The sequence below is a fragment of the Lutra lutra genome, chromosome 12 (assembly GCF_902655055.1).
Source record: "Lutra lutra chromosome 12, mLutLut1.2, whole genome shotgun sequence".
In the NCBI taxonomy this organism is placed as follows: Eukaryota; Metazoa; Chordata; class Mammalia; order Carnivora; family Mustelidae; genus Lutra; species Lutra lutra.
The window spans coordinates 86198057-86223612 of record NC_062289.1 but is presented as its reverse complement, the minus strand read 5'-3'; the positions used below and the strand labels follow the sequence as shown (position 1 = coordinate 86223612).

Sequence of the window (25556 nt, the reverse complement as noted above, 5' to 3'; positions counted from 1 at the left end):
GTTTCTCTCACTCACAACCACAAGAATCCTACCCATGATAGCAGAGAGTGCCCCTGATTCTCCCTCACTGTGACACTGTCCCTGAAAAGTCTATTTGAGATTCATGCATCAGTTCTTCCCTTTCACTTGGTCCCACAAGGTGTCTCCAGGCATCCCAGCACTGAGCACAGAAATATTCATTGGAAGAAGAATGAATGATGTTCCTCCTCCCCCACAGTCACTGTACCACCTGTCTGTTGAGGTCACGTTCATTGCCTCAAACCCATCCCCTGGTCTTGGAAGTTATGTGTTAATGTCTCAATTTTCTGCCAGCTCCTCTACCTCTGGCCATCACAATCATAGTTAGGTGATTAACTCTAGGAGATGTTCCAGGCACCCACAGCTCTGCAAAGTGTTCATTGCTGGAGGACAGATGTCCAGATCAGGCCCCCACCTTCTGTGGGAAGCTACCAGATTGTGCCTGAATCCAATCTTCCCTTTTGCCGCAGTAAGCTCAGGAGCACAATCCATCCGCTCATCTAACAAGCATGTGTTGAACAGCTAGTACACAGCAGACCTTTTGATCCAAGGGTCTGAATGAGTCTGGTTATAGGACTGGGCACAGGGGCAAAAACCCGGCAGAGTTTCTTCTCGATGAGATAGAAGAGGTTCCACCCCCACAAGCCAATCAAACTCTTAAGATAGGAGTTTTATCTCCTCTAGGCAGGAAACTCACAAACTTATCTATTGATACAATAAAATGTTTTGAACTAAAACAAAAATAACCCGCCCCATCCAGTCCCTGTAGACATCAAGGCATCAAAGTTAAATCTTGTCAATATTTCTATTATACTGGCAAGGAATGCCTTGCAAAAAGGTAAAATAGTAATAATTACAACAGTCTTTTAAAAGAAATCATTACCATGCCAGATGCCAGGCTAAATGTTTTAGCTATACTGTTTCATTGAATCCTTGCTACAACCCTAAGCAATGGGAACTGGAGGCTCAGAGAGGTTAAGTAAGTGGCCCAAAGTCACCCAGAAACTGGAGGAAGCAGGATTTCTACCCAGATCTGAAAGATTCCAAAACATCTCTAAACCTCAGCTTTCTCCTTTGTTAATGTAGAGATAAGCAGGATGGACTTCAAGGGGTTTCTACAAATGCTAGATGAGCTAACTCATACAAAGTGTTTTAGCACATAGCCTTGTCCATGTGAAGGGCTCCGCCCCTCTAGACCAGCGAGTCTGACATGGTACAAGGCAGGTGGGCTCCGGGCACCATGTGGGGCCAGGCTCAGTGGAAATTCCCTTCCATACGCGGCTCTCCCTCTGCTGTCTGACACGGATGCTCAAATGCCAGTCGCCTTTTGACAAGTGCACAAAACAGTTTTGGGTGCCTAGAGCCTGCTGGATCCACCCTGGCAGGGAGAACTGCCAGGTGGCTCTCTTGCCGGCTGGCTCCTGCCCCTGGCTACTGCCCAGAGTGGGTTCACCCAAGTCTGTACCTGCTTGCCAAATCATTGGAGGAAAGATGAGCAGTAGCATGTGGCCCAGCTCCCCCACACGGGACAAGCACCCTAGAAGCCATGCCACGTGCCCCCTGGCACTCCTAGCTGGGTGCCTGGCACACAGCAGCCGCCTGACAACACAGGGCAAGACTGCAGAAAGAGCAGGTTACAAGTTGGGTTAAAAAAAAAAAATGATGATGATATTGTGTGCCGATGGAATGTTTTAATCTGGATTCAGGCATTCCAGAAATAACAACAGCTCTAGCTCTACAGCACTCACTCTAACCTTTTATGTAAGGTAAGGACTTTAACCCTCACAACATCCCATGCAGTAGGCACTATTATTAGCCCAATTTTACAGATAAGCAAACTGAGGCACAGACAAAATGACCTGTCTACGATCACACACAGGTAAGATACACCAAACTGAAGCTGTTCAGCCCACACAAATCTGCCATGTTCATGAAAGCCCCTGAGGTAACCAGTCAGAGACAGCCTTGAGGCTGCCACTATCATGCTTCCTGTTTCACAGACAAGAAGACTGAAGCTCAGAGAAGCTGAGCAACATGCTCAAGGCCACACAGCCTTTGAAGCCAAGCTTCAGATCTGCATTCAAAACTGGTTTCCAATTGCATTAAATTTTGCACAGCACCTGGTTTCTACTCCGTAAAATCCGACTCCTCCACACCAGCCACCTCACCTTGCAGAGGTGTTACCACAAAAGACAAATCCCAATGATGGGGAGGTGAACCAGATGGGGACAGGGACTGAAAAGAGGTTCCTCTGGCCCCGTGGAAAAGCCCCACAGCCACCAGGTTCCCTGCAGGGCATGGGTTTTCTGCCCTAGAGAAATGACTGGCTGGCTGCGCCATGTTGGGGAGAAGGTTCAGGGCTCCTCCAGTGTGGCCATCTTGGGGAGCCCTGGCCATCTATAGGGCTGTGGCCAGAGCCCCACCACCCGGCACAGGGAAACCAGCCCAAGGCACCAGCCTGCCCTGGGCCAGACCAGCAACTGTCTAGCAGGGCCTCCCATTGTGGGGTGCAGGTATGCCTTGAAAAGCACATTCTATACCATAACATAACTTTATATTGAGAAAGGAGCATCCTTTCCACAAACAAAACACCCATTGCTGTATGGCCCAGAGGTAAAGCTTGTCAAAAATTTCTGCTGGAGCAGGGTGGGTTAAAAACGCTACAAACCCCAGAGGCATCTGGAGGTTCCCTGAGTCTCTGACCCAAGCCGGAGCCAGCGGGGAGGCTGGTTGCCTGTCGCCAGCGCTGCAATGCTGTGTTCCCAAATAGGGGAGGATCCCGCCAGGCTCTGACCCAAGGATGGCTTTTCTGGGGGCTCCATAGGCCAGAGGACAGGACAGCGCCATCCATGTTCTCACGTGCAACGTGCTCACGACACACACGCTCATACATTCTCTCACACGTGTGCACACACAGCAACACAGTTCATGCTCACACAATGTGTGCTCACACACGACACACTCCCACATGCAACATGGTCACGACACATGCTGTCATATATTCTCTCCCAGCGTATACCCACGCACAGCCTGGCTCACACTCACATGCCATGTGTGCTCACACATGACATGCTCTCACACTCAGTGTGCCTGTGCACACAACACGCTCCCCAGGTGATGCACTCTCCCACGCATGCCCACATGTTCAAATGCATTCTCACATTCTCACATGTACACACACCTTCCCTCACACTCATGTGCACACCCCCCCACACACATGGGCATATGGACCCATGGTCACACACGCATGTGCTTCCCCAAGATGCCCACACACATTCACACACAGAAAAAGCCATGTAGAATCCCGAGAAACACGCCCAGAACCGTACCCAGCCACACCCAGTCACACCCATGGCCACCTCCCAAACACACACACACAACTCAAGAATATAGACACACAAAGATCCACACATCGTCTTGCGTGTGACAACCCCCCAGAGACACGATGCACACGGAGAAAAACGCCCAGGGAGCCACCCGTGTCCACACACCGGGCTGGACACACACACAGACACATGGACACACACACACAAAGTCACAGCCTCCTGCTCTCATACTCCCAAGATCTCCCAACCGAAGGCAGGCCCTGGCACTCACCCCGGGCAGGACCGTCCAGACACAGGCGGCGGTGCTGTCCTCCCAGCCCCGGCCTGGCAGCCAAGCCCACTCTAAGGGCCTGTCAAGCAGCACCACCAGCAAATAAAAAGCGAATGTGCAAAAATAAAACCGAAAGGCTGCGATAAAGCAGTCCCCTTCCCACAGGACTCCGCGCTGACGCAGGTTCTGCTCTCTGCAATAAACATTTTCATTCTAATTTTAAAAGACATTAGCATTACCTCTTTGGCTCTCCATCCAGCCAGACGGTACCTCGCCTGCTGGGCCACTCGCAGGCCAGCCTGGGTGGTGAGGGGATGCGGGGTCCTAGGCCTTACACCCCAAGCCTGCAGTTCACCCTGCACGATGGGTGACAACCTAGGGACCTGCCAGCCAGCTGGGTTTTATTTACGCCACGCTTGTGGGAGCCCAGGGATGACACACTGGATCGAGCAAAGCAATAGCCCCAAACCTCCCCTGAAGAGCGCTCTCTTGCTCCAGTCAGGACCTCTGCGGACCTAATCCTGCCCTCCTATACGAGCACCCCACACAAGAAGAGCAGCTTTCAAATGGCGGGCCTACCCCCAACAAACAGGGGGCTGGGTGTGAACTGGGGCGCCGTTCCCCACCCCCCACCCCATAGCTGGCCCTGTCTGCAAACTTACCTGTAAACTCGAATCTCAGCTCACACCCCCTGGTAGTGACCCAATCTGATTTCTAGGCTTGGTGAGGACTTAAGGGAGAAGGGAAACCACACGCTAGTCTGGAGAGGGAAATGAGCTATTTTTATGAGCTTAGAGGCCCAGACCCCAAAATGTATCATCTAGCCTCCCGCCTCAGCTCTTCCCGGACCATGCTCACTCCAGAAGCCCGAGGCACACTCTAAACAGGTGACTTCTGCAGAGCCCACCTCTGAGCCTTTGCCCTCGCTGTTCCCTCCTCCCACAACCCATGTTCCCGTCTCTCCCTCAAAGCTGTGCCTGATTCTCCTTCAGGTCTCAGCTTCCAGTTGCTTCATCCCAGATTGTTGGGGTCTGGGGATCCCATACTGAAGGGGGCAGCCCAGTTCCTGCTTTCACGGAGCTATAATGCAGGCAAGCCTCCTCCCAGAAGCATCCTCAGCCTCCCAGATTTTGTTGAGCACCACTCCTCAGCACCCACAGGCCCCTGGGCTCCCCGTTTAGGGGACAGCTCTGCACCAGCTGCTTCCACCTGCCTGTCTGCAGTCTGGCTCTGGCAGCCATGACTGGGGGCTCCCCAAGGGCAGGGAGCAGTACGCGGTGCTCACCAGGTCTCCCTGTGCTGGGCACAGCATAATAAGCCCGAGAGGTGGATGCTGAGAACATAAATGAACAAACAGCTTTTGCTGGCGAGGGCACAGCTTATGGTCTTCCTTCTCTGCAGTCAGTCGCACAGAGAAACCAGGAAAGGAACCGAAGTCCTTGCTAGGGAGAGGACAAAACATTGGCTCCCAGCTCTTCTAAACCCTGCCCTGGGGCTGAGGCTGCAACCCCTCCAGCCATTTCCAACTGTTTACACATCACTCTCTTACCAACTGAGGCTCCAGAGATCCCAAGCGTAAAACTGTGGGGTGGGAAAGAGAAATGTCAGCAGATGGGCTCGCAACAGCCTCCCTCCAGGGCTTCCTGAATCTCCCTTTGAAACGTCCCTACACTGGCCTTCTCCTGGGCAGCCTAGTGCCACCACCGGGCCCAGGCCCCCTTGACGCAGACCTAGATGGCGGCAGGAGCCCCTCCCCAGCTCCCTGATGGTTCTTACCTGAGGATCCCTCCTCCCTGCAGCAGCCTGACGGGCTGTGCAAAAGTCCTGTTACTGCCACTCCCGGCTCAAACCCCTACATGGCTTCTGTAGCTCTTAGAATTGACATCCGCCTCCGCGTGCCCCCCTCCACCCCCACGCCACGCAGTCCTCACCCTGAGCCATCAGGAAAAGCCCAAACCTGACTGAGTGGCCTGGGAGGCCTGATCTGAAACCCACCACCTGCTCCAAGCTTATCTTGATCCCCAATTAAATGGCCCACCAGTCCTCAATGCCCCGGTTCTCAACCTCTCTGCCAGTGCCCACGCTGTTCCCTATGTCTGATACTGTTCTTTGGTGTAGAATGGCCACCCTAATTCCCTGCCTGGCAAACTCATTTTTCCAGCCCTGCTGCAAACAGTTCCTTTGCCACCCCTTCCCAGCTCCTGGCTCTCCATGAACCCATACAGCGTGTAACCGACGCCACAGAAAACCTCCATCTTGTGCTGTCGTTTGGGCGGGCGGGGGGGATCTTCTCTCCCTGGTGACCCTCCTGAGAGTAGGAGTCCCATCTTATTTAACTAGGGGTTCTGCAGATCTGGCCCAGAGTAGACACATTAATATGTATTAGTGATTACTACTGTGATGAATATAATTTTTAAGCTCCCCTTGCAGCCTGGTGCCTTGCTGTAAGCACTCATATTAGTTTGTTTCTCATAAATCAAGCCAAAACGAAAGATCCAGATGCCTCTGCCTCATCCCCAACTCCTCGTGCTCCAGTCTGGAAGTAGAGGGCTTGAGGATCAGCATGTGAGCAGTGCGGGGGGAAGGGTCCCTCAGAGGACACAGAGATTGGGGAGGGGTGTGAGGTGGGTGGGGAGATGATGGGGCTCATCCCCACAAGACAGGCATGTGAGTATCTGAGCTGCTCACACTCAGCCCGGAACAACAGGGGTCTGAGTTCCATGTTGCAAGCCCCCATGACCCCCACTACTATCCTGCTCTGTCAGCAGTAGTCAGGACAGCGTTAGCATGAGGCAGGCTGTGTAGGCTTTTAAAGACAGGTGGGACCCTGAAAAGGGGACAGGAAAGATCCTGAGTACAGACCCCCAGGGGTACTATGCTCTGTCCAGTGGGTTGGCAAGACCCTACTTTTAGGACCTGATACTTTATCTTGAGGAAAGAAACTCACCCTCTGAAGGCAAGACCTTTGCTGCCCTCCCACCCTGCCTCCTCTGGCTGGGTCTCCTGGACAATTCCAGCTCTACTCACAAAACGGAGTGCCTTCCAAAGGGAAGAAGGAAGCTGGAGATGGGCTGAGAAGTGGAGACTTAAGACATCAGAGGACAGACGATTGGAACGCCATGAGGCCTGGGGCAAGGGACTTCACCCCTCTGAGCCTCAGTTCTCTCACCTGGAAAATGGGTGTAAATACTAACTCCTGAGATCCCACACAGAGAACACGCAGCATGGGGCCTGGCCTCCCACTCTGCTCTGGTCAATGTGTGGGGAGCATTACGACAATCATTTAGGTAAACCTAACTAGCTTCTGGAGAAAGAAGAAAGAAAGGCCAGAGGGGAAGACAGCAGCTCAGGATGGACAAAGAGACTTGGCCTGGGCAGTTAGGAAACTTGAGACCATGGTCCCAGCCCCCATACCCACCCAGAAAGGCTCCACTTTGCACCCTCTGTGTAGCCACAGGGGTGCTAACCGACCTGATAATGTTCAGAGAGCCAGGCAGCTCCTGAGTCTCCACACTGGGGAGTTAGGGTGGGGGGTGGGGGGCACACTGTGGGGAGCATGCCCAGTGGCTAATCCAGGAGCTGTCACTCATCCATGAGCAGCTCTCATCGTGCCTCCTGCCCCCGGATTTGCTACCAGCTCTATGTTGTTCTGGGGGACATGAAAACTCCCAGCCCCTGTGCCCTTCCTGGAGGAAAGGGTGGGGGTTGGGGGCTCAGGGCCTGAGCTCTGGAGGCAGATCACAACTCCAGCAAAGAGCTCTCTGTGGAGCAGAGAGCTGCCACAGTTTATGGGCCGGGGGTGGTGGGGGAAGTGGGGGGAGGCGGTGGCTCATTCCAGGGCACTTCCAGGGCCAATCACTTTAGACCAGCGTTTCCTGACTCTGTACAGGTCTCAGCATGCCCCCCATTATGGTTTTGAGACCTTGAAAGACCGCAACAGTGCTCAAAGCAGACAAAATGGACAGAGGCTGTGAGTGCTCTCGGGTCATGAAGAGCAAAAGTAGTGACGACTGTAATAATAGTGATATTAATCAAACACTCATAATAGTGACAGCCATAAATACTGAACACCAGCTTTATACTGGACCTTATGCTGGCTCCTCCACCAACATTCTCTCATTTACTCTTCAGTAGAACTTTCAGGAACTTAGCATTGTTAAACTTATTCTACAAACAGGAAACTGAGATTGAAAAAGGTAAAGTCATCTCCCTCCTTATCCCTTCTTACAGACAGGGAAACAAAGACACAGAGAGGGCAACCACTTGGCTAAAGACACACAGCAGGTAACAGACCAGAATTTGATCCCAAGGTTATCTGACCTTCGTGCTCTTAACCACAATTCTTTCCTCCTCAGCAAAAGCCACGTCAATCATTCAAAAGTGGCCGGGCCTTGTAAGAAACTCAAGGTAGTGTTCAGGGCTGGGGACACTGTGGTGAACATGAGGAGTCCCTGCGCTCTTGTAGCTGACCAGCTAATGGGGGAAAAACAGAAACTGAAGGCTCCATCACTTCTGAGGGGGTCCTGAGTCCCCAGGTAGGGGACCAGGAGGGGACTTTATAATAAAGAGAGTTCACCACCTCCCAGAGATCAAGAAAGCCCTCCTGGTTAAACAAGATGCATTCCAGGCTGCACAAAACTTCTGTACAGAGGGGCAAAAGAGACCCATCGGACAATTAAGTAAATCCCTTCTATTGCTTAAAATGGTGTGTGCCACCAAACAGCTGAGCACTGTTTCTAACCGGGGCCCAGTGGGAAGACACACATCTCCATTCCCTGTCCCCACAGACCCTTCAACGTGGAGGCGACCGAAGGTACTTACCTGGCAGGAAAGCCAGGCTCTTGGCATGACCCTTGCCTCCCCCTGCCAGCTCCAGGCCCCTGTAAACTTCTCCTGACCTTCTGGCTACAACAGGATGGCTGGAGCTGCTCACTCGCGGCCCAGCTGCAGCCTCTGCTTCCCCTCTTCCATGCGGCTCTCGGAATTATCGATTCTGCCACTGGAACGGCCAGGATAATTTTGCTTAGCTTCAAATACTTGGTTCTCATGAATTCCTTGGCCAGAAGGTTATAAAGCTTCTTCTAAAACATGGGGGAAAGATTAAGCCTGCTTATGGTTAATAATACGCTGTACCCTGTCCATCAAGCTGCCTGTCTGCTATTGAAAGTTCACTATTAGATACTTATTTAAACACCCTCGCCAGACCTCCGAGGAAAGTGCAGTTATGCATTTTTCCCCTCCTTCCTGGCGCGAATGACTATAGATAAACATCAATTCGCTCCTGCGGATCACAGTCACAGTAAATAAATTTTTCAGGAAGCTCGAGATCCGCACAAAGGCTCCACCAAGCTCCCATTTCACACAACATCAATGTTTGGCCTCCAAGAAATAAAAGCTCTAAGGTGCCCAGCACTAGGGCAAAATTATCAATTGTCAAGTCATTTTTAAAAGAGAAAGATGATGCAGCATCTCAGGGAGACATTTCCCTAATGCTTGAGGGTAAAAAAGGTAGACGGACAGTCATCTCACCTGCAAACTAACCACTGGGACTTCTCCCCCTAAAACCTCAGGGGGCCGTCCCCAAATTTCTGGGCCCAACTACTGCCCCTCGGTGTGCCCAAGCAGCCAGAGGCAGGGCAGCTGGTTCCGGCTGAGTTCAGTGACTTCAGTGACTCAGCCTCCAGGTTATTTTTACTTACTCAAAGTGGGTTTTTTTTTTCACTACTTTTAGAAGTGGCAGACGAGGCTTGTCTATTATAAAATATTTGTTGCAAACACACACACACACACACAGAGGCACACATATACACACGCTTGTTCTCCACACACACTTTCCATCTGTGTAAAAATCTCAAGTCGCTGTGGTGTGAGGGACAGGAGATAGGGAAGCTGAGACACCTGCCTGGGCAAATGAGGGTTATGTAACCCTTTGGGCCTCAGACTCAGCACAGTTCTGCCAGAGCTGGGGTCCTCTAAGCTGGGAACCTGGAGGAGACACCATTTTGGAGATGGGGAAACTGAGGCATGGAGGAGCTTAAGACAGGGAAAGGGAACCAGAGAAGTGGACTTGAATGTACCTGTATTTATTTGAATTTCAACTCTACCACCTTCTAGCTGTGCAGCCTTGGGCTGGTAACTTAAATTTGCCAAAGCCTCAGTTTCCTTTCCTATAAAAGGGGACTTGCGGCAGTCTCTGCCTCACAGGGTCACTGAGAAGATTCGCTTCTAGATTCATACTTGTTAATTCTACTTAAAGGGCTCAGCCCCTCCTTGCCAAGTGCTGGCAGAGACTAGGGCTGGATCTGAGAGGAGGGAGTACTGCTCTTAGAGCAGTACAGCCAACGCTGTTCTAGGCACACCACTTCAGGTCACGGCCATTGCCCCAGTCCCAGATTCTCTGTCCAAACAATAAGACCTGGGACTCGGCAGTCTCTAGCATTAAAGTCATATGTGATGTCTTCACAACCACCTAGAAGGGAAGGTGCTGTTATTATCCCCAATTCTCAGAGTGGAAAACTGAGGTTCGGGTCAGAACAAGTTGTCAAAGACCAAGGAAGGATGAACGGCCCCAGGCCTCAGTGCAGCCCCACTCCGAAGCCTCTTCTGCTCCTCTTCCTGACTGACCAGGCCAACTGCACTGAAGACTTCAGGTCTCAGCTTTGCTGTCAGCTTCATATTTAGGACTGACACTTCCTGGCCGTGGTGGAGGCGGGGTGGGCGCCACCCCCATACCTCTTCCTCACTTCTCCACAGAACTCCATACAAAGCTCAAAGCAAATAAGATCCTCACAACATTTTCTAAAGAAGTTTGTACTGGGAAGAGTAGCATCCCCCCAGAATTTACATCCACCTGGAACCTCACACTGTGACCTTACTGGGAAAAAGGGTCTTTGCAGGCACAATTAGTAAAAATGAGCTCATACTGGATTAGGTTGAGCCCTAAATCCAATGACAAAGAGAACAGACACACAGAGAAGACAGCCAGGTGACAACGGAGGCACAAACTGGAGCGGTGCAGCCATAAGCCAAGGAACACCAAAGATGGCCGGCGGCCACCAGGAGCTAGAAGGGGCAAGGAGGGATCCTCCCCTACAGACTTGAGAAGGATTCCAGACTTCTGGCCTCCAGAACTATGACAGAATACATTCCTGTTGTTTTAAGCCCCCCCAGTTGATGGTATTTTGTCGTGGCAGCCCTAGGAAGCTAATACAGTGCTATTCTATAAAATGTGCACAGAACCACGGGTGACAATTGTCTGGGCTTTTGGAAGGTTCCAGACTAGCTGGGGTGAAAATAAAAATGGGCCCTCTTGGCTGGGGAACCAGGACGAGGTGGCCCAATCCACACCCCTCAATGGCCCCATCCAGTTTCTCAGGGGCCACACAGACCATCCAGTCTGCCATGACCCCTGCCGTGTCTCCTCCAGGCCTTCCTGGAAAGGGCACGGCTGAGTCAGGATATCCACTATAGCAGCTTTGGGGCTATAAATCTCACTTTCCTCCTCTGAACAGGAACAACAAGGCTAGCCTCACCGGTTATTTATTGTCAGCTGCCTCTTACAGAAGCCATTCTCTGTACTAGGCACTGTGCCCAGTCACCTGGTTCCTGTCAGGAGCAGGAGCACTATCTTCTTCAGCCACTTCTGAGGTGAGACTAGAGGGACGGACCCCTTACACAGATGGGCAAATGAAGGCTGGGAGTAGCTGGAGTTAGCTAGGGCATGGCACAGATAGACACAAAGCCCAGTCTGTTGGACTCCATCACTTCTTAATCCAGAAGAAAGAGAAACAGGTATTACACAGGAAGGCCTTGGTACACAGTAGGTGCTTCAAAAATGCTGGTTTGGGGGCACCTGGGTGGCTCAGTGGGTTAAGCCTCTGCCTTCAGCTTGGATCATGATCTCAGGGTCCTGGGATCGAGCCCCGCATCGGGCTCTCTGCTCAGCGGGGAGCCTGCTTCCCCCTCTCTCTCTGCCTGCCTCTCTGCCTACTTGTGATCTCTCTCTCTGTCAAATCAATCAATAAATAAAATCCTAAAAAAAAAAATAAATAAATGCCGTTTGTACTTGCTGTGGAACCTGCTATTTGACGAGGGTACTATTTCTCAATAAGCAGGAAAAGGGAGGAGAGCCCAAAGCCAGTCTTCACCATTAAAAGAAAGAAAAGAAGCGATAGTTGGTATGTCTGTGTTAAGCTGATCAGGTTGTGGCACATTTGGAAAACCACTGGACAAAATAAGAGAATTGTGTCTTCAACATCAAGGACCTCTTTCCCCTGGGGACAGTCAAGGCCTCTGGGTGGGGTCTGGGATTTGGGGTTTTTGTTGCTCCCTGTGGGGCAACAGCTCCAGGAGCATTTCATTTGACCTTCACAGAGACCAAAGATGCCAAGAGATGGGGAGATGGAAACTACCCCTATTTTACAGATGAGATCATGGAACAGAAAGGTAAAAGGGGCCTCCTCTAAGTGACCTAGCCTAGTATGCAAGTCAAAAATCTGGTTCACCCAAGATGCTCCTTCTTCTGGTCCCTCGCAGAGCTCTGTCAATTCCACACAGACCAATGTCCTGAATTCATGCACTTTGACCCAAGTCTCCTCCCACAATACTGCTCTAGAACCCTGTGACTGCTTGCCAAGACGCTGCAGCAGCCCCCACCCTGGCCTCCTAGCCTCCCCTTGGGGCTTGCCTCTGCTCCTCTCCACTCCACACGACAGCAAGCGTCACTTTTCTCAAGTGTAGGTCTAGCTGTTATCACTCTTAGCCCTCAAGATGAAGTCTAAATTCCTTACCTGGCCATAGGCACCCTGGGATCCCTCCAGAAGAGACTGAGGGCCAGGGTGACTGAGTTAGGCTTTGGGCCTATTTACTGTTCAAGCATTAACGCCCTGGTGTCAGTTTCCCAAAGCACCTGAAACTTCTGACCTCTGAGCCTTTGTATCTGCTGTTCCCTTTCCCTGGAATTCCTTTCTCTCTCCTTCCTCTCACTCACCTGGCAACACCCAGTCATCTTCCAGCTTGCAGCTTAAATGTTGCCTCCTGCAGGAAGCCTCCCAGATTCTCTGGGTGGCCCCTTTGACAGCATGTGCCTCCTACTCAGGAAACCAACAGCTAAGGAGAACTCAGGTGAGGGGAACACAGGCCCCAAGGAGCCATGTCAGGGAAGATTATCTGGGGAAGGAACAAAGATTATCTGGAGAGGAGCAAAGCTCCTCTCAACATACTCCGTTCAGAGCACTGCGCCCCAGGGCAGACAGATCAGACTTCCCAATTAGACCACAGACACTGCCAGGGACTGCTGTTCCCTACAAAGTGTTCTCTGTTTTCTTATTTAATCTTCATTATTATCCCCATTCCCAGATGATAAAAAGGGAGACTTGGAGAAAAAAAGGCACTTGTCCTAGGCTTTGCAAAGTCTGGTGATGTGCAGGACAAGCACTTGATCTCAGCAATGCCAGACTTTGCCTACAGAACCTGTGGCTGTGGCCACGACACCACAGGGCAGATGTCCTGGAAACAGCGACGGTACAAGACAGATCAAAGAAACTATATGATCAGCACCCGAGTGCTAAAGCTGCAGAGGACCACACTTGCTCCACTTGAAACAACCCCCAGTTCCTCTTCTGTTCTGTGCCTTCGTCTCCCCAGCTGTAAAATGGGCACAAAACACCAACACTGTACATCTGACATCCTCGCATAAGGCAGGGAAGGAGGCCTGGGAGGGGATCAGGACTCCTGAGTCAGCAGGTCATTCAGGAGCAGTCAGGCTCCTGGGAAAACCCAGTCCGACTCTCAGCTATCTCTTTCCTACAGAGCTATCAGTCATTTAAGAGACCAGCTATGGTGCCCAGCTCCGTGGTCAGACATCATACGATGATGCACGAAGGAGGTAAGCTTCTTGGCTCTGCTTGGCATCCAAACCACAGAGACTCAGAGCTGCAGATCTAGAGGAAAGAACTCAGGGTTTTGGGCCAGACACTCCCAGGTCTGAGTCCCATCTCCACCATGTGCCAGGTGTGTATCTTCAGACAAGTCCCATCTCCACCATGTGCCAGGTGTGTATCTTCAGACAAGTCCCTTAACCTCTCTAAGCCTGTTTCCTTCCCTACCTACTTCGTGCAGCTGCTGGAAAGATCTGAGTTAATGTTAAGGGGTTAAGTCCATTGCATTTCCAATATTTGATGGAATGCTTTTACTCCTTTACTTTTAAAAAAATTGAACATTTTGGGGCACCTGGGTGGCTCAGTTGGTTGAGCGTCTGCCTTTAGCCCAGGTCATGATCTCAGGATCCTGGGATTGAGCCCCACATCGGGCTCCCTGCTCGGTGGGGAGTCTGCTTCTCCCTCTCCCACTCCCACTCCCCCTACTTGTGTTCCCTCTCTCTCTCCCTCTGTCAAATAAATAAATAAAATCTTTAAAAAATATATTGAACAGTTTATTGTGAGATCATTGTAGACTCATACACAGTCATAGCAACAAATGCAGAGCTCTCCTGTACCTTTTATCCACTTTCGCCCATGGTAATAACTTACAAAACGGTGGTATACAGTCAGTTACAATCAGGATACTGACATTGATACAGTCGAGATACAGAATATTTCCATCACCACGAGGGTCCCCCACATGTCGTCCTTTTATAACCATACCTGCTTCCCTCCCTGTTCCCATCCCTAATCTGTTCTCTATTTCTATAACCACTAATCTGTTCTCCATTTTTCTGGGTCTTAAGAATGCTATATAACTGGAATCATCCAGTATGTCATCTTTTTGGGTACTGGCTTTTTTCACGCCATAGAATTCCTTCAAGATTCATCCAAGTTGTTAGCTTATCAATAGTTCGTTCCTTTTTTTTTTTTTTTTAATAGTTCGTTCCTTTTAATTGCTGAGTAGTGTTCCATGGTATGGATGTACCGCAGTGTGTTCAACCACTGACCTGCTGAAGAACATCTGGGCTGCTGTTTTAGGACTATCATGAATAATGCTGCTGTGAACATGCATGTGCAGGCGTTGGGGTGAGATTAAGTTTCCACTTCTCTGGAATATTGTCTTTCAGTTTTAAACCCTACAGGCATATGATTTCATTCCTTTGACAAATATTTATTGAGCATTTACTATGTGCAGGTACTGTTCTGACATCCAGGATAGAACAGTAAATGAAGGAAAGACCCCTGCCCTCCCCAGTAATGCAAAACTGAAAAACTGAGCAGATGATTTCTAGCGAAGTCTACTCTCCAGCAATACACAGAAATGGATAAAGTTCACTGATTAGTGATAAATTTAGTAACTGCTCCTACGAGGTGGGTCAAGTGATAATCATTTCAGTCTATTACCTTCTTGTTAAACCTGTACTGCCTCAAGATGAAGAACCAGAAAATTCTGTAGCAACTTTTCATTCAGGGCGTCTTCTTTAGGAAGGTCCTTGTTATACTGGAACAAGCCTACAATGTTCCCATTTCGCAGGTTTTGGAAGCGCCAACACCATCTCCTGACAGCTCAAATAACAGTAACATTTCTTGAGTGTTGACCAGGTTCTGAATTGTTCTGAGATTTGTCATTTACAGCACTTTGAATCCTCTTAAGGATTTAACTTTTAACTATAAACTACTCCCTGAGACAACTACACTATTAGTTCATTTTACAGAAGGGAAAACTGAGTCATAAGAGGCTAAACAATTTGACAAAGAGCATATAGCTGGGAAGAGCAGGGACAGGATTTGAACCCTCAAAGACAGAGGGTGGTGATTTCATGGCCTAAACAAGGAGCCATCTTCCTCTTTGGTCTACACACACTTCTGCGATGTTAACAGTCTTCCCCTCCCGTTACCACACACCTCGTTAAGGGCTCTGGACAGTGACTGTTTCCAATATAAATTGGACAGTTCCTCATTAACTATGAAAGACCTAAGTGCTGATCACCTCACTCAATGTTCTAAGCTCTCGTCATTATAAAACGAAATAATCAGGTCAGTCAACCCTATTGCCTGTGATCAAAATGTTTTTCTCTCCTCAATGTGCCTTTGGCCACATGGTCCCAGATGCCAGTAGGCTGGGTCCTTTCTCCATCATGAAATAAACTTCCTCTTAAGTCCTAAACTCCTGACATCCACTGCTCTCATGACAATGAAGATGCCAGTCATGATATAATAGGAATATTTAACCTCCAACGTTTCCAAAGTCTTCAACAGGAGCAGAAAGCTTGTTCTTTCTCACTGACAGGGGCTGGCAGCTGGGGGACATGATTATTGTGCCCATTATTAGAGAAGCCTCAACTTGCTTCCGCGTTGCTTCCAGGTTAAGTATAAGGTACCTAAGAATTATGCAACCAGAATCGGGCTGGACCCTTACTGGAAGGTAAGAAGACAGCAGGGAGCAAGAAAACTTCTCAGAGCTTACACTTCAATAGGGGACACAGACTCTAACTTAATAAATAACCCAATATCCAATTATAAATTGAAACAACTACTAGGAAGGGCACCAGAGGGTGCTGATAAAAGAATAAAGAGGGGAAAATGTGCTTTAGCAAAAAAAAAAAAAAAAAAAAAAAAAAAAAGATCAGAGAAGGCCTCTCTGGGAGGAGATGGGAATTGAACTAACCAGCAATGGGAAGAGCATCCGGGCAGAGAATACCATGTGCAAAGGTCCAGGGGCACAAACAAGCTTTTCAGAAACCAAAAACATTTAAGGAACTCTCTGGCTTTGTCTTCTTTCACATTTCCTATTACTCACTCAGTCCCATTCATGACGTTCCTCAAATCTTCCAAACACATTCCCCCATAGGGAATGCCTGGAACATCTCCCAGGCCTTCTGCATGACCTGTTCCACATGTGTGTTGGTAAATGCTTCATGAGCAGCTCTCTGGGAAAAAAGTCCTCATTTGTAGCATCTGCCATTTCCATGGTGTAAATACTCCCACCACGGCAGAAGCCAAGCAACCAGCCAGATGTCACTGAACAAGAAGCCGGGAAGAGTTGAGGGTAACTGGCTCTCATGACCCTGCACAAGCCAACTCTAGCACATCACCGGCTTGCTCTCTCACATCAATTCAAGTCTTTAAATGTTGCCTCTTGGAGCGCCTGGATGGCTCAGCTGTTAAGCATCTGCGTTCGACTCAGGTCCATGATCCCAGGGTCCTGGGATCAAGCCCCACATGGGGCTCCCTGCTCAGCAGGAAGCCTGCTTCTCCCTCTCCCACTCCCCCTGCTTGTGTTTCCTCTCTCGCTGTGTCTCTCTCTGCCAAATAAATAAATAAAATCTTTAAAAATAAATAAATAAATAAACGTTGTCTCTCTCTCTTTTTTTTTTTTTTTTAAAGATTTTATTTATTTATTTGTCATAGAGAGAGAAGCGAGAGTGAGCACAGGCAGAGTGGCAGGCAGAGGCAGAGGGAGAAGCAGGCTCCCTGCCAAGCAAGGAGCCCGATGTGGGACTCGATCCCAGGACGCTGGGATCATGACCTGAGCCGAAGGCAGCTGCTTAACCAACTGAGCCACCCAGGCGTCCCTAAACGTTGTCTCTTAATCCTGTCCTAATACCACCCCCCCAATCAAACCAGCACCCTTCCCCACCCTCTCACACCCAGTATTCATCTGTTCTTCGCCACCTCTCTCCCTTGAGTAGCAGGGCAGCTCCTCGAGGACAGGGAATTCTGCAGGCTGGCCCGCTCGCTGTTACATCACCAGGGTCCAGAAAAGGATTAGCACATAGGAGAGGCTCCCTAACATTCAGAGCATAAAATGATGATGAGAAGGCCTGTGTGGCTGGGCTGCAGTGACATGAGGGGCAACAGGGCTAGGTCAACAGGGCCAACTGCCCATGGCCTGGAGCCTCTGATGTGAGCCTTGACTTTCCTCTGAAAGCTTCTGAGCAACTGAGTGACAAAACTGCTTTGTGTTTTAAGAAGCCTCCTTTGGATGCTGGGTGGGGAACGGTCACCCCAAGGGGCAGAGAGGAGAGTTGCTGAGGGACACTCTTGAGATGCATTCTGGGGAGCAGAGAATCAATCTTCAGGCCTTGGAGACCCAAGCTGGATCCTGAGGCTTCCACAAATCCCCTGGACCCAGCAGGAGCCTCTCCAGAAGGGGGTCGCCAGGAAGCCTGGATGACGGTGGGCCGTCTGCCAACCCCCCAGCACGTGGCTCCTCATTATACAGTGTAGTTGCGGTTGCCCAGCCTCCACAGCCACTTGCATACCGCTTTGCTTTTAAAATAGAAGTTTCCTGTGAAATTGCAAATAATTCATCGCCAAGAGTCCTTAAAACATTCACAGGTATTTAAAATGCTATATAATCAAGTTCGCAAAAATATAAAGTGTAAGCGTTAAAATACTTTAATGTTCTAATTAAAACCGACCACTTATGCCCTGGCACTGACTCCTGTTTACTATTTCTGAAATAGCCGGTGGCCTGCTCTGGGGAAAAAAATTTTTTTTAAATTGGTCTTATTAAAAAAAAAGAGGGGGGGGAGTTAAGTTTTCTTTCTCCAGCAGTACACTGAAGGAACTAAAAACCACGCTCTCAAAATATCCACAGGTTGCCAACTGCTAAGGTGTAAGGGGGCAGGGGGTCTGTGGGCCCCTCTACCTGCTCCCTTGAAAACACAGACTGGGTAGAAATGGGAGAAAAGGAGAGGAGAAAATCAGCATTCTGAGAACACCCACCACCCCAGACACCACCAACCACACCAAACCACCAATTAGGTCCTCACTGTTGGAAGCCTGGAGGGAAATCACATTTATTTATAAGGTTTAAGGAGATGGGTCAAGGCTCTATTTCCTCATAAGCCCTGGTCTCTGTCAAGCACAGCTATGATACCTTTGCATTCGTTGTTCCCTCACACTTACCCCTGCAAACTTCTACTCAGCTTTCTGTTCTCGGCTCCTCGAAGCTTTCCCTGGTTATTCTCAGTACTCATCCTGCTGTCTGCTCTGCTCCCACTGTTCTCCTGTGCTACGGGTGGCTTGTCACTCTGCTCCCACCAAAGCGACCTTGAATGAGCAGGTTCTTGAGCCAAATGTGGGCCGCCCCATTAACGGCAGCCCCTGACCAGCTGCTGGGTTGGTCCCAACCTTGGCTCCCATCACACAAGCTCCTTCGTGCTTCCCTTCCTTGGCACTGAGTGTCATCCATTACCACGTATTTATTATAATCTGGGCATTCGCTTGCTCAGCGCCCCCTCCTCAACTGGGCTGTAGTTTCATGAGATCAGAGGCCACACAGGTCCCCAGGGCCCATCTACGTGCATCCAGTAGGTATGCACTAATGGCACAGAAGACAGTCTTTAAGCTCCCTCCTGAATTTCAGTCCTTTTAATAAAATGCCTCATTCATTCCTACATTCAACAATACCACCCCCCCCCTTAGCAAGAATCCACTTTGTATCAAGGCCCAGAGACACCCCAAGATGCATGGGTTCTGGGTTCCCCAAGCCCTCTCCACCCCAAAGGTTCTTCTTCCTTTTCCATTTGCCCCTAGCTCCATGGACCCATGGGGCCCTGGACCTTGGACCCTGGACCCTGGAACACCAGACTCCAACATTCTTCTTCTCCATGGTCTCCTTGACCTTTTCATCACTGGCCCTCTAGTCCTGTTCTCAAAGGCCTTGAGCACCTGTGTCCTCCCTCTCCATTCCTGCCCTACTTCTGGGCTCTATCACCGTTCACCAGCGTGCTGGCTGCTCGCCGGCTGGACTCCCTGCTCCCACTCGATCTGACACAGTGGTTCTCAGGTGGGGGGTACTGTGCCCGCTAAGGGACATTTGGCAATATCTGGAGATATTTTTGGTTGTCTCATTTAGGAGGGAGGCAGTAGGTAGAAATCAGGGATGCTGCTAAACACACTACAATGAACAGGACACCCCCCACAACCAAACGGTCCAAAATGTCAACAGTGTGGAGGCTGAGAAATTTTGTGATCAAAAGAACCTTATAAGCAAAGCTCCAAACATTTCATTTTACTGCTCAAACACCTTCTAGGGCTACCTATGGCCCACAAAGCTACTTAGCATCTCCTCTTGACATTCAGGACCCTCCCTTCCCCTAGCCTAACCCCCATCTCCCTTACATACATGAGCCAAGCTGGCCTGTTCAGCGCTTCCCAGGCTTGGTCCTGACCTTCCTACCTCCAGGCCCTCATCCATGCTGTACACTCCTCCGTCTGTCAGCCTGTCAAGCCTTCCAGCTTTCAAGGTTTGTATGAGAGCCCTGTCCTTTCTCCCAAGCCCTCCAGCTGATCTAATCTGTCTTTCCTCTGCTTCTGTGCCCTTGGCTTCAATTTCCCCTAGACCACATGCCCTGTCCACTCTGCTCACTGCTGCTTATGGGTTCTCTCAGACTCTGGAAAACCTGGTCTCCAAGAGACAATGAACTAATTCAAACACCTTTTTTCACTGAAGTTTCAAATCCAGAAAATCCCCTAAATGCAAACCCAAGTCAGGCCATCAGTCTCTTGTTGGACTAATTCCAATCCTTTTAGTTTTGCCTTAAACGATACGTTGCGATTTCCACTTTTCCCCTTCTCCTGAACTCAGTGCAGAAGCCTGAACTGCTCTGTCCACAGTGTGAGCAAAAACAGAGATGCTACCAAGCTCCACGTTATCCCCACCTGCAACCGCCCCAGCCTTTTCAGGGATACTGCTGCTCTCTGCAGCACGTCAGTTTCAACTTACAAAAGAACACATTCTCAGGGCTGAAAATCTAAAAAACCTCCTTAAGAAAGCCAAACACAGGGGCGACTGGGTGGCTCAGTGGGTTGAAGCCTCTGCCTTCGGCTCGGGTCATGGTCCCAGGGTCCTGGGATCGAGCCCCACATCGGGGTCTCTGCTCAGCAGGGATCCTGCTTCCTCCTCTCTCTGCCTGCCTCTCTGCCTACTTGTAATCTCTGTCAAATAAATAAAATCGTTAAAAAAAAAAAAAAAGAAAGCCAAACACAAAAATCACTTATAATCTCCACCACCTTAAAAAAAAAAAAAAAAGCACAAAAGAGACCTAGGAGCTATTCCACTCAGGGGTGAGGGAGCTGGGGTATTTATTCACCAATTCCTGGACTGAGGACTACTCCCAGGGGTTATGTCCCAGCACTTCTGGCCAACCCCACTCTTAGGCAAAGTGGTCTTTGTGGTTTTAGACAAAACCCCCAGGGTACATAGATGAATCATCAGCAGGTGGAAGCTTGACAGAGGACACTGAAAAGTCCCAGGGGACTGGTGACAGCATCTGCTAATCTGCTTTTACCTCTGCCTCAGGCTACATAGTGGATGACCAATCCCCCAGCACCAATTCTCAATACATCTAGCAACCACCCCTTTTTTTCAGCTGGGGATCCCCAGCCCATCCCATCCTACTCCCTTTCGACTGTTATGAACATCTGTCATGCTCTTCTGGCTAGCCAGTGTCAGAAGCTCCTTCTTATGGTTGGAGAAATCCCACCTTATGTAAGTCTTGGTGGAAGGCTGTGTCCATTTCTGCTTCTTGCAATTAAGAGTCTTGGATGCTGGTTCCTCCTCCATTCTTGGGGTGAAGCTCAGGACCTGGGACCAGGCCAATGAACAAATCTTATTCCCCTGGCCAGAGTGGGCTCTGCTTTTTTGGATTTACAAAACTTACACATTACGTGTTGCTTGGGGCTGGCTTTTATCTACATAGCAATACACAGAAGATGTTTCCTCGGAACCTTAAATAGTAATTGGTCTTTGCCTTCTTAAAAGACAATTTCCACACTTAAAAAAAAAATGAAAACAAAATTCAATGCATTTTGCTTGGAATAATACTCCTTGAGAAAGCTGGAATCAGGGGGTATTTGCAAACATTGAGTGGACACTAAGTAGACAGCAGCTAAAGGCAAACCAGAGGAGACTCCCTCCCTACCCCCAACACTGTAGTAGCTACTCAGGCCAGCGATGGGGTGGTGAGGGCTGATCTCTGGATCCCAGACACTGACTGCACTTCTTGGAAATGCTGCCATAACCAGGGGGCCTTCATTACTCATTTTGTACTTATAACTATAATAGCTTCTATTTATTAAAGAATTACTATGTTGGGCTTACATATTGAGCTTAAACTCAATAACCACATCATTGCAAGTTCACTACAACTCTACGATAGCTATCATCAACAGCACATCCATTTTATGGGTAGGAAACTAAGGCTCAGGAAAGCTCAGTGGTAATAGTAGTAATAATAACTCAGAGTTATTGAGTCTTACTATATACCAGGTTCTGTTCTAAGTGCCTTCCATTGATTTACTTCGCTCATTTTTTTCAACAGTTATTTGCTGAGCACCTACTATGTACCAAGCCCCATTCTAGATGGAAGTCAGAAGAAAGCAAGACAAACAAAAATTTTTGTCCTGCTGGAGCTGATATTTTAATGGGAGAAATCAGTGAACAAGATAAATGGTTAAAAGGTATACACTGATCAATCATGTTACGTGCTAAGGAAGAAAAATAGCAGGGAAAAGAAGAGAGAGAAGGAATGGTATGTGTTTAAGTGTGTGTGTGTATGTGTGTGTGTTGTGAAATTTTGGTTAAGGTGGGCAGAGAAGGCATCCCTAAGAAGATGACTTTTGAGTAATGATGAAACAAGTGAAAGAGAAAGCTATGATGACAAGTAAGAAAAGAGGGAATAGTACATGCAAAGGTCATGGGGTGGAGTGTGCCCCACCTGTTCAAAGCAATAAAGAGATGATACTAACATCATTTCCAGATGAGGAACTGAGTTGTTGCTCAAGGTCAACGCAAGCAAGTAGATGTGTCAGAACTAGACTCCAGGACTTCTGGCACTAGATCAAATGGCTCTTTCTACTAAGATCCCCCAGCAAGCAATTAGTCTGTGCAATGCCTGGATTAAAATGTTTGTAAAATTCCGCTTGTCACACAGGCAGCTGGGAAGTGAGGTGTCCTCCCCCAAGTCCCAAAACCACATGGACACTCCCAGTCCTGCAGATATACACATAGGTGTACAAGCAGGCCCTTCTGCCCTACCCCAAAAAGGCAGATAGTGCAGGTACAAGAACAGCGGCACTGAGGGATGTACAAAGATTAAACTAATAAATAAAGCCACCTAATCGATGGTTCTTGGAGCAGAGCACTAGGGAATGAGAAATCGCTACTCATGCTGGGAAAGTCTAGCTCCTCCATGTCCCACCAAATCCACAACCTCAACCAGCAGCAACAAGAAAGACAAGCTGAGCTGGGAAGAGAAAAGGGTCAGGGCCCACCAGGTACAACTGTGTGATTGTAAGCAAGTGACTGCCCTTCTCTGAGCCTCATCTGTAAATCAAGGATGCTAATACCAGTCATTGCTCTAAAGACCACTGCAGGCCTATCCTGGTGAATGTCACAGCGTATCTATCACAAATGTTACAGAGAATTTTGACCAGATAATACTTGCCTATGGCAAAAGTTCAGAGGCTACAAGGGGGTATAGAGGAGAAAGTCAATTTCCCACCCACACCAAGTCCTCTTGCCAAGGGCGATCACTATTGGCAGTTTCTTATGAGTCTTTCTGGAAAGTTCTATATCAAAAATTATCCTTACTTGCTTATATGTGCAAAGAGCAGCCCATCTGAAGTCACGAGCTTATGAAAGGCAGTGCTGAGACTGTAAGCCCTCACACCTACCTGACTCCACAGTCCGTCTCCAACCTTTGTATCACCCTATTCCTAGCTCTTCTAGTTTGAAGAAAAGTCTGGAGGGCCAGTCCACAGACGGGCCATGTTCTGCCACAAAGGATCCCTCCACTCTCATGGGACCAGGCCACCACAGGCCTCGGGCTATAGGCCTCATCAGGCTGGGCCAGGGTCCCACCCGGCCAAAGCACCACCTCCTCTTCCTGAGCCACCTGGCCACAGACTGGATTTGGAGAACCCATCCCTTCACCCTACTCCATGCTGTGTCCCTGGTCCACATCCCCATCACTGCTCACTACATGGCTGCAGTAGGCTGTGCAGTGGTCTGCCAGTCCTACAGCCCCCTTTCCTCAGAGTGACCTTTTCTAAGACAGTACTTGAACAAATCACACCTTTGCTCAAAACCTCCCCAGGGCTCCCCATGGCACTACAGATAAAACCTAAAGTCCTTCCCTACCTCACCCAGCCCCTGTTTACCTTTCCAGCCTCCCTTCTGTCTCTCTCTCTCTCCCTTTGTCACCCACTCACCTGCCCCCTGACCTCCCTTGGCCCCCCTACCCAACATGCCCGCCTCTAGGCCTTCACCCCTGCTCTCCTGCCTGCCTGATGCTCACTTTTCATTTCTCTTTACTCACAGAGACCTTCCTGGACCACAGTGGAAACTAGGTATTCTTGTTATTTTTCCTCAGAGCTTCCTCACAGCACTTCATCACTTTGTAGTTATATGCCTTGTTTCTCCTACACCCCCTGCCTCAGCCCCTCTCCAGAACGTACGCTCTGGGTGGGCAGCAACGGCGTCTTTCTCAATGACGTCTTCAGCCCTGACGCCAAACACAGAGCTCGGTACTCGCTGTGGGCTCGACTGTCTATTGAATGGATAAATAAAATGATCAGAAGAACTCCCTTCTACTACGAACCTGTAGCATCCAGTTTACTCATCTGCCCGCTTCCACAGATTTTCAGTTCTGAAAATTTGAGTGCGGGGCTGGAAACCCAGCTACCTCCGGAGCTAAAATGCCTTTGCCACCTTTGGCTATTGCCCAGACTCCCTTTGTCTCCTCCCTTCTTCCTTGCTGTTACATTAAGCAAAACTTCTCCATTGGCAAATAAATGCTTTTTCCATCAATAACCACGGATGACTAAATCAAACCTTTAGCTGCTGTTCTTATCTCTTAAACAGACCCATGGATTTCCCAACTAATCAGAAGGTAAATCAAATGGTGCCATTTGAGGTGGGAGATAATCCAGTCAATTTCTTCCAGGAGGAGGGATCTGGGTGGGAATTTGCGTATGGCCCCCAAAAAACAAACACTCTTGTAAATAAAGCCGCCCTCCATCCTGTCTCCACAATGCAACTCTTATTGAGTGAGTCAGGTGTTTGGCTGATTAAAAATTGATCCATTTCAAAATCTAATCAACAGAATAGGATTCTTTCATACGTTATCAAGAGAGCTGCTGACATCGAAAACCAAACCTGTTATTAACCCATGAACTCCAGTGACCCGCTGCTCGCCGCTCCGCGGGACCGTAAATTATTCAGTGGTCCAAGACTGGGGCTAGCAAGCCTGATGGATTTAGACAGGGGCACAGTCCAGGGAGTTCAGGTCGATGGCGTGGCCCCACTGGTCCCCAGAGGCTAGGGTTCCAGACACTTGGGGTCTTCGTATCATGACTGCGAATACATTAGCCCCATCCGGCTGGGTCTTGCCACGGCTGTGCCTTTGACGGAAAAGCCTCTCTCAACTCTCCAAGCAGAGTAGGCAGGCTGGCCGGGGCCTCGGGTGGCTGTGGGGCTGGGGTACAATATTATCCCTAATTCCCAAGTTAATAAATTATTTTCCTTGAGCTGCAGAAAGGGAAAAAATAAACAAAGATGAGGGGGGCTGGCTGCATTTGCAAACAGTTAGGAACAGGCAATACAGTCAGTTTAAATATTTTACCTCCTCGTGCAAGGAAGAGCTCTGTTGCAATGGGACTGTTTAAAAGAGAGATGAAAAAAGCCAGCCATTGGCTGTATATGTGTCTGGTAGGGCCCAGAGGGGTGATGGGCTTTCTTGCCAACTTCTAGACTCTTTGACCTTGAATTAAAGCCTCATTAAGAGTCATATCTTAGAAAAACAAGAGCAGAGTAAATAAAGGGTTTTTTAAAGGACACATACTTACCCACACCAAAGTTTCCATCCTGCTAAGCAAGCAGGAAATCCAGTGGTTGCACTGGCATTATTATTTTGGGGTCCATATTCCACAGCTGACCTGATTAGAGAAGATGATTTAAGAGGGGAAAATGTTAAGTCTCAGGCAGGGCTGGAAGGAGACTGGAAA

General features: G+C 49.2%; 1 protein-coding gene across 4 annotated transcripts in view; it reads right to left on the bottom strand.

Moving 5' to 3' along the window:
• Nucleotides 1-25556, bottom strand: part of CUX2 (cut like homeobox 2) — a 258224-nt gene that overhangs the window by 197051 nt on the left and 35617 nt on the right. Inside the window, exon 1 of one of the 4 annotated variants that reach the window (XM_047697622.1) lies at nt 4901-4953. The exons of 2 other annotated variants lie outside the window; for them this stretch is intronic. In XM_047697622.1, coding sequence (XP_047553578.1) covers nt 4901-4927 — 27 coding nt within the window. In that variant the 5' untranslated portion in view covers nt 4928-4953. Of the gene's footprint in view, nt 1-3615; nt 3728-4900; nt 4954-25556 lie in introns of those variants that run through there. One more of the 4 variants, XM_047697623.1, reaches the window with a different exon arrangement.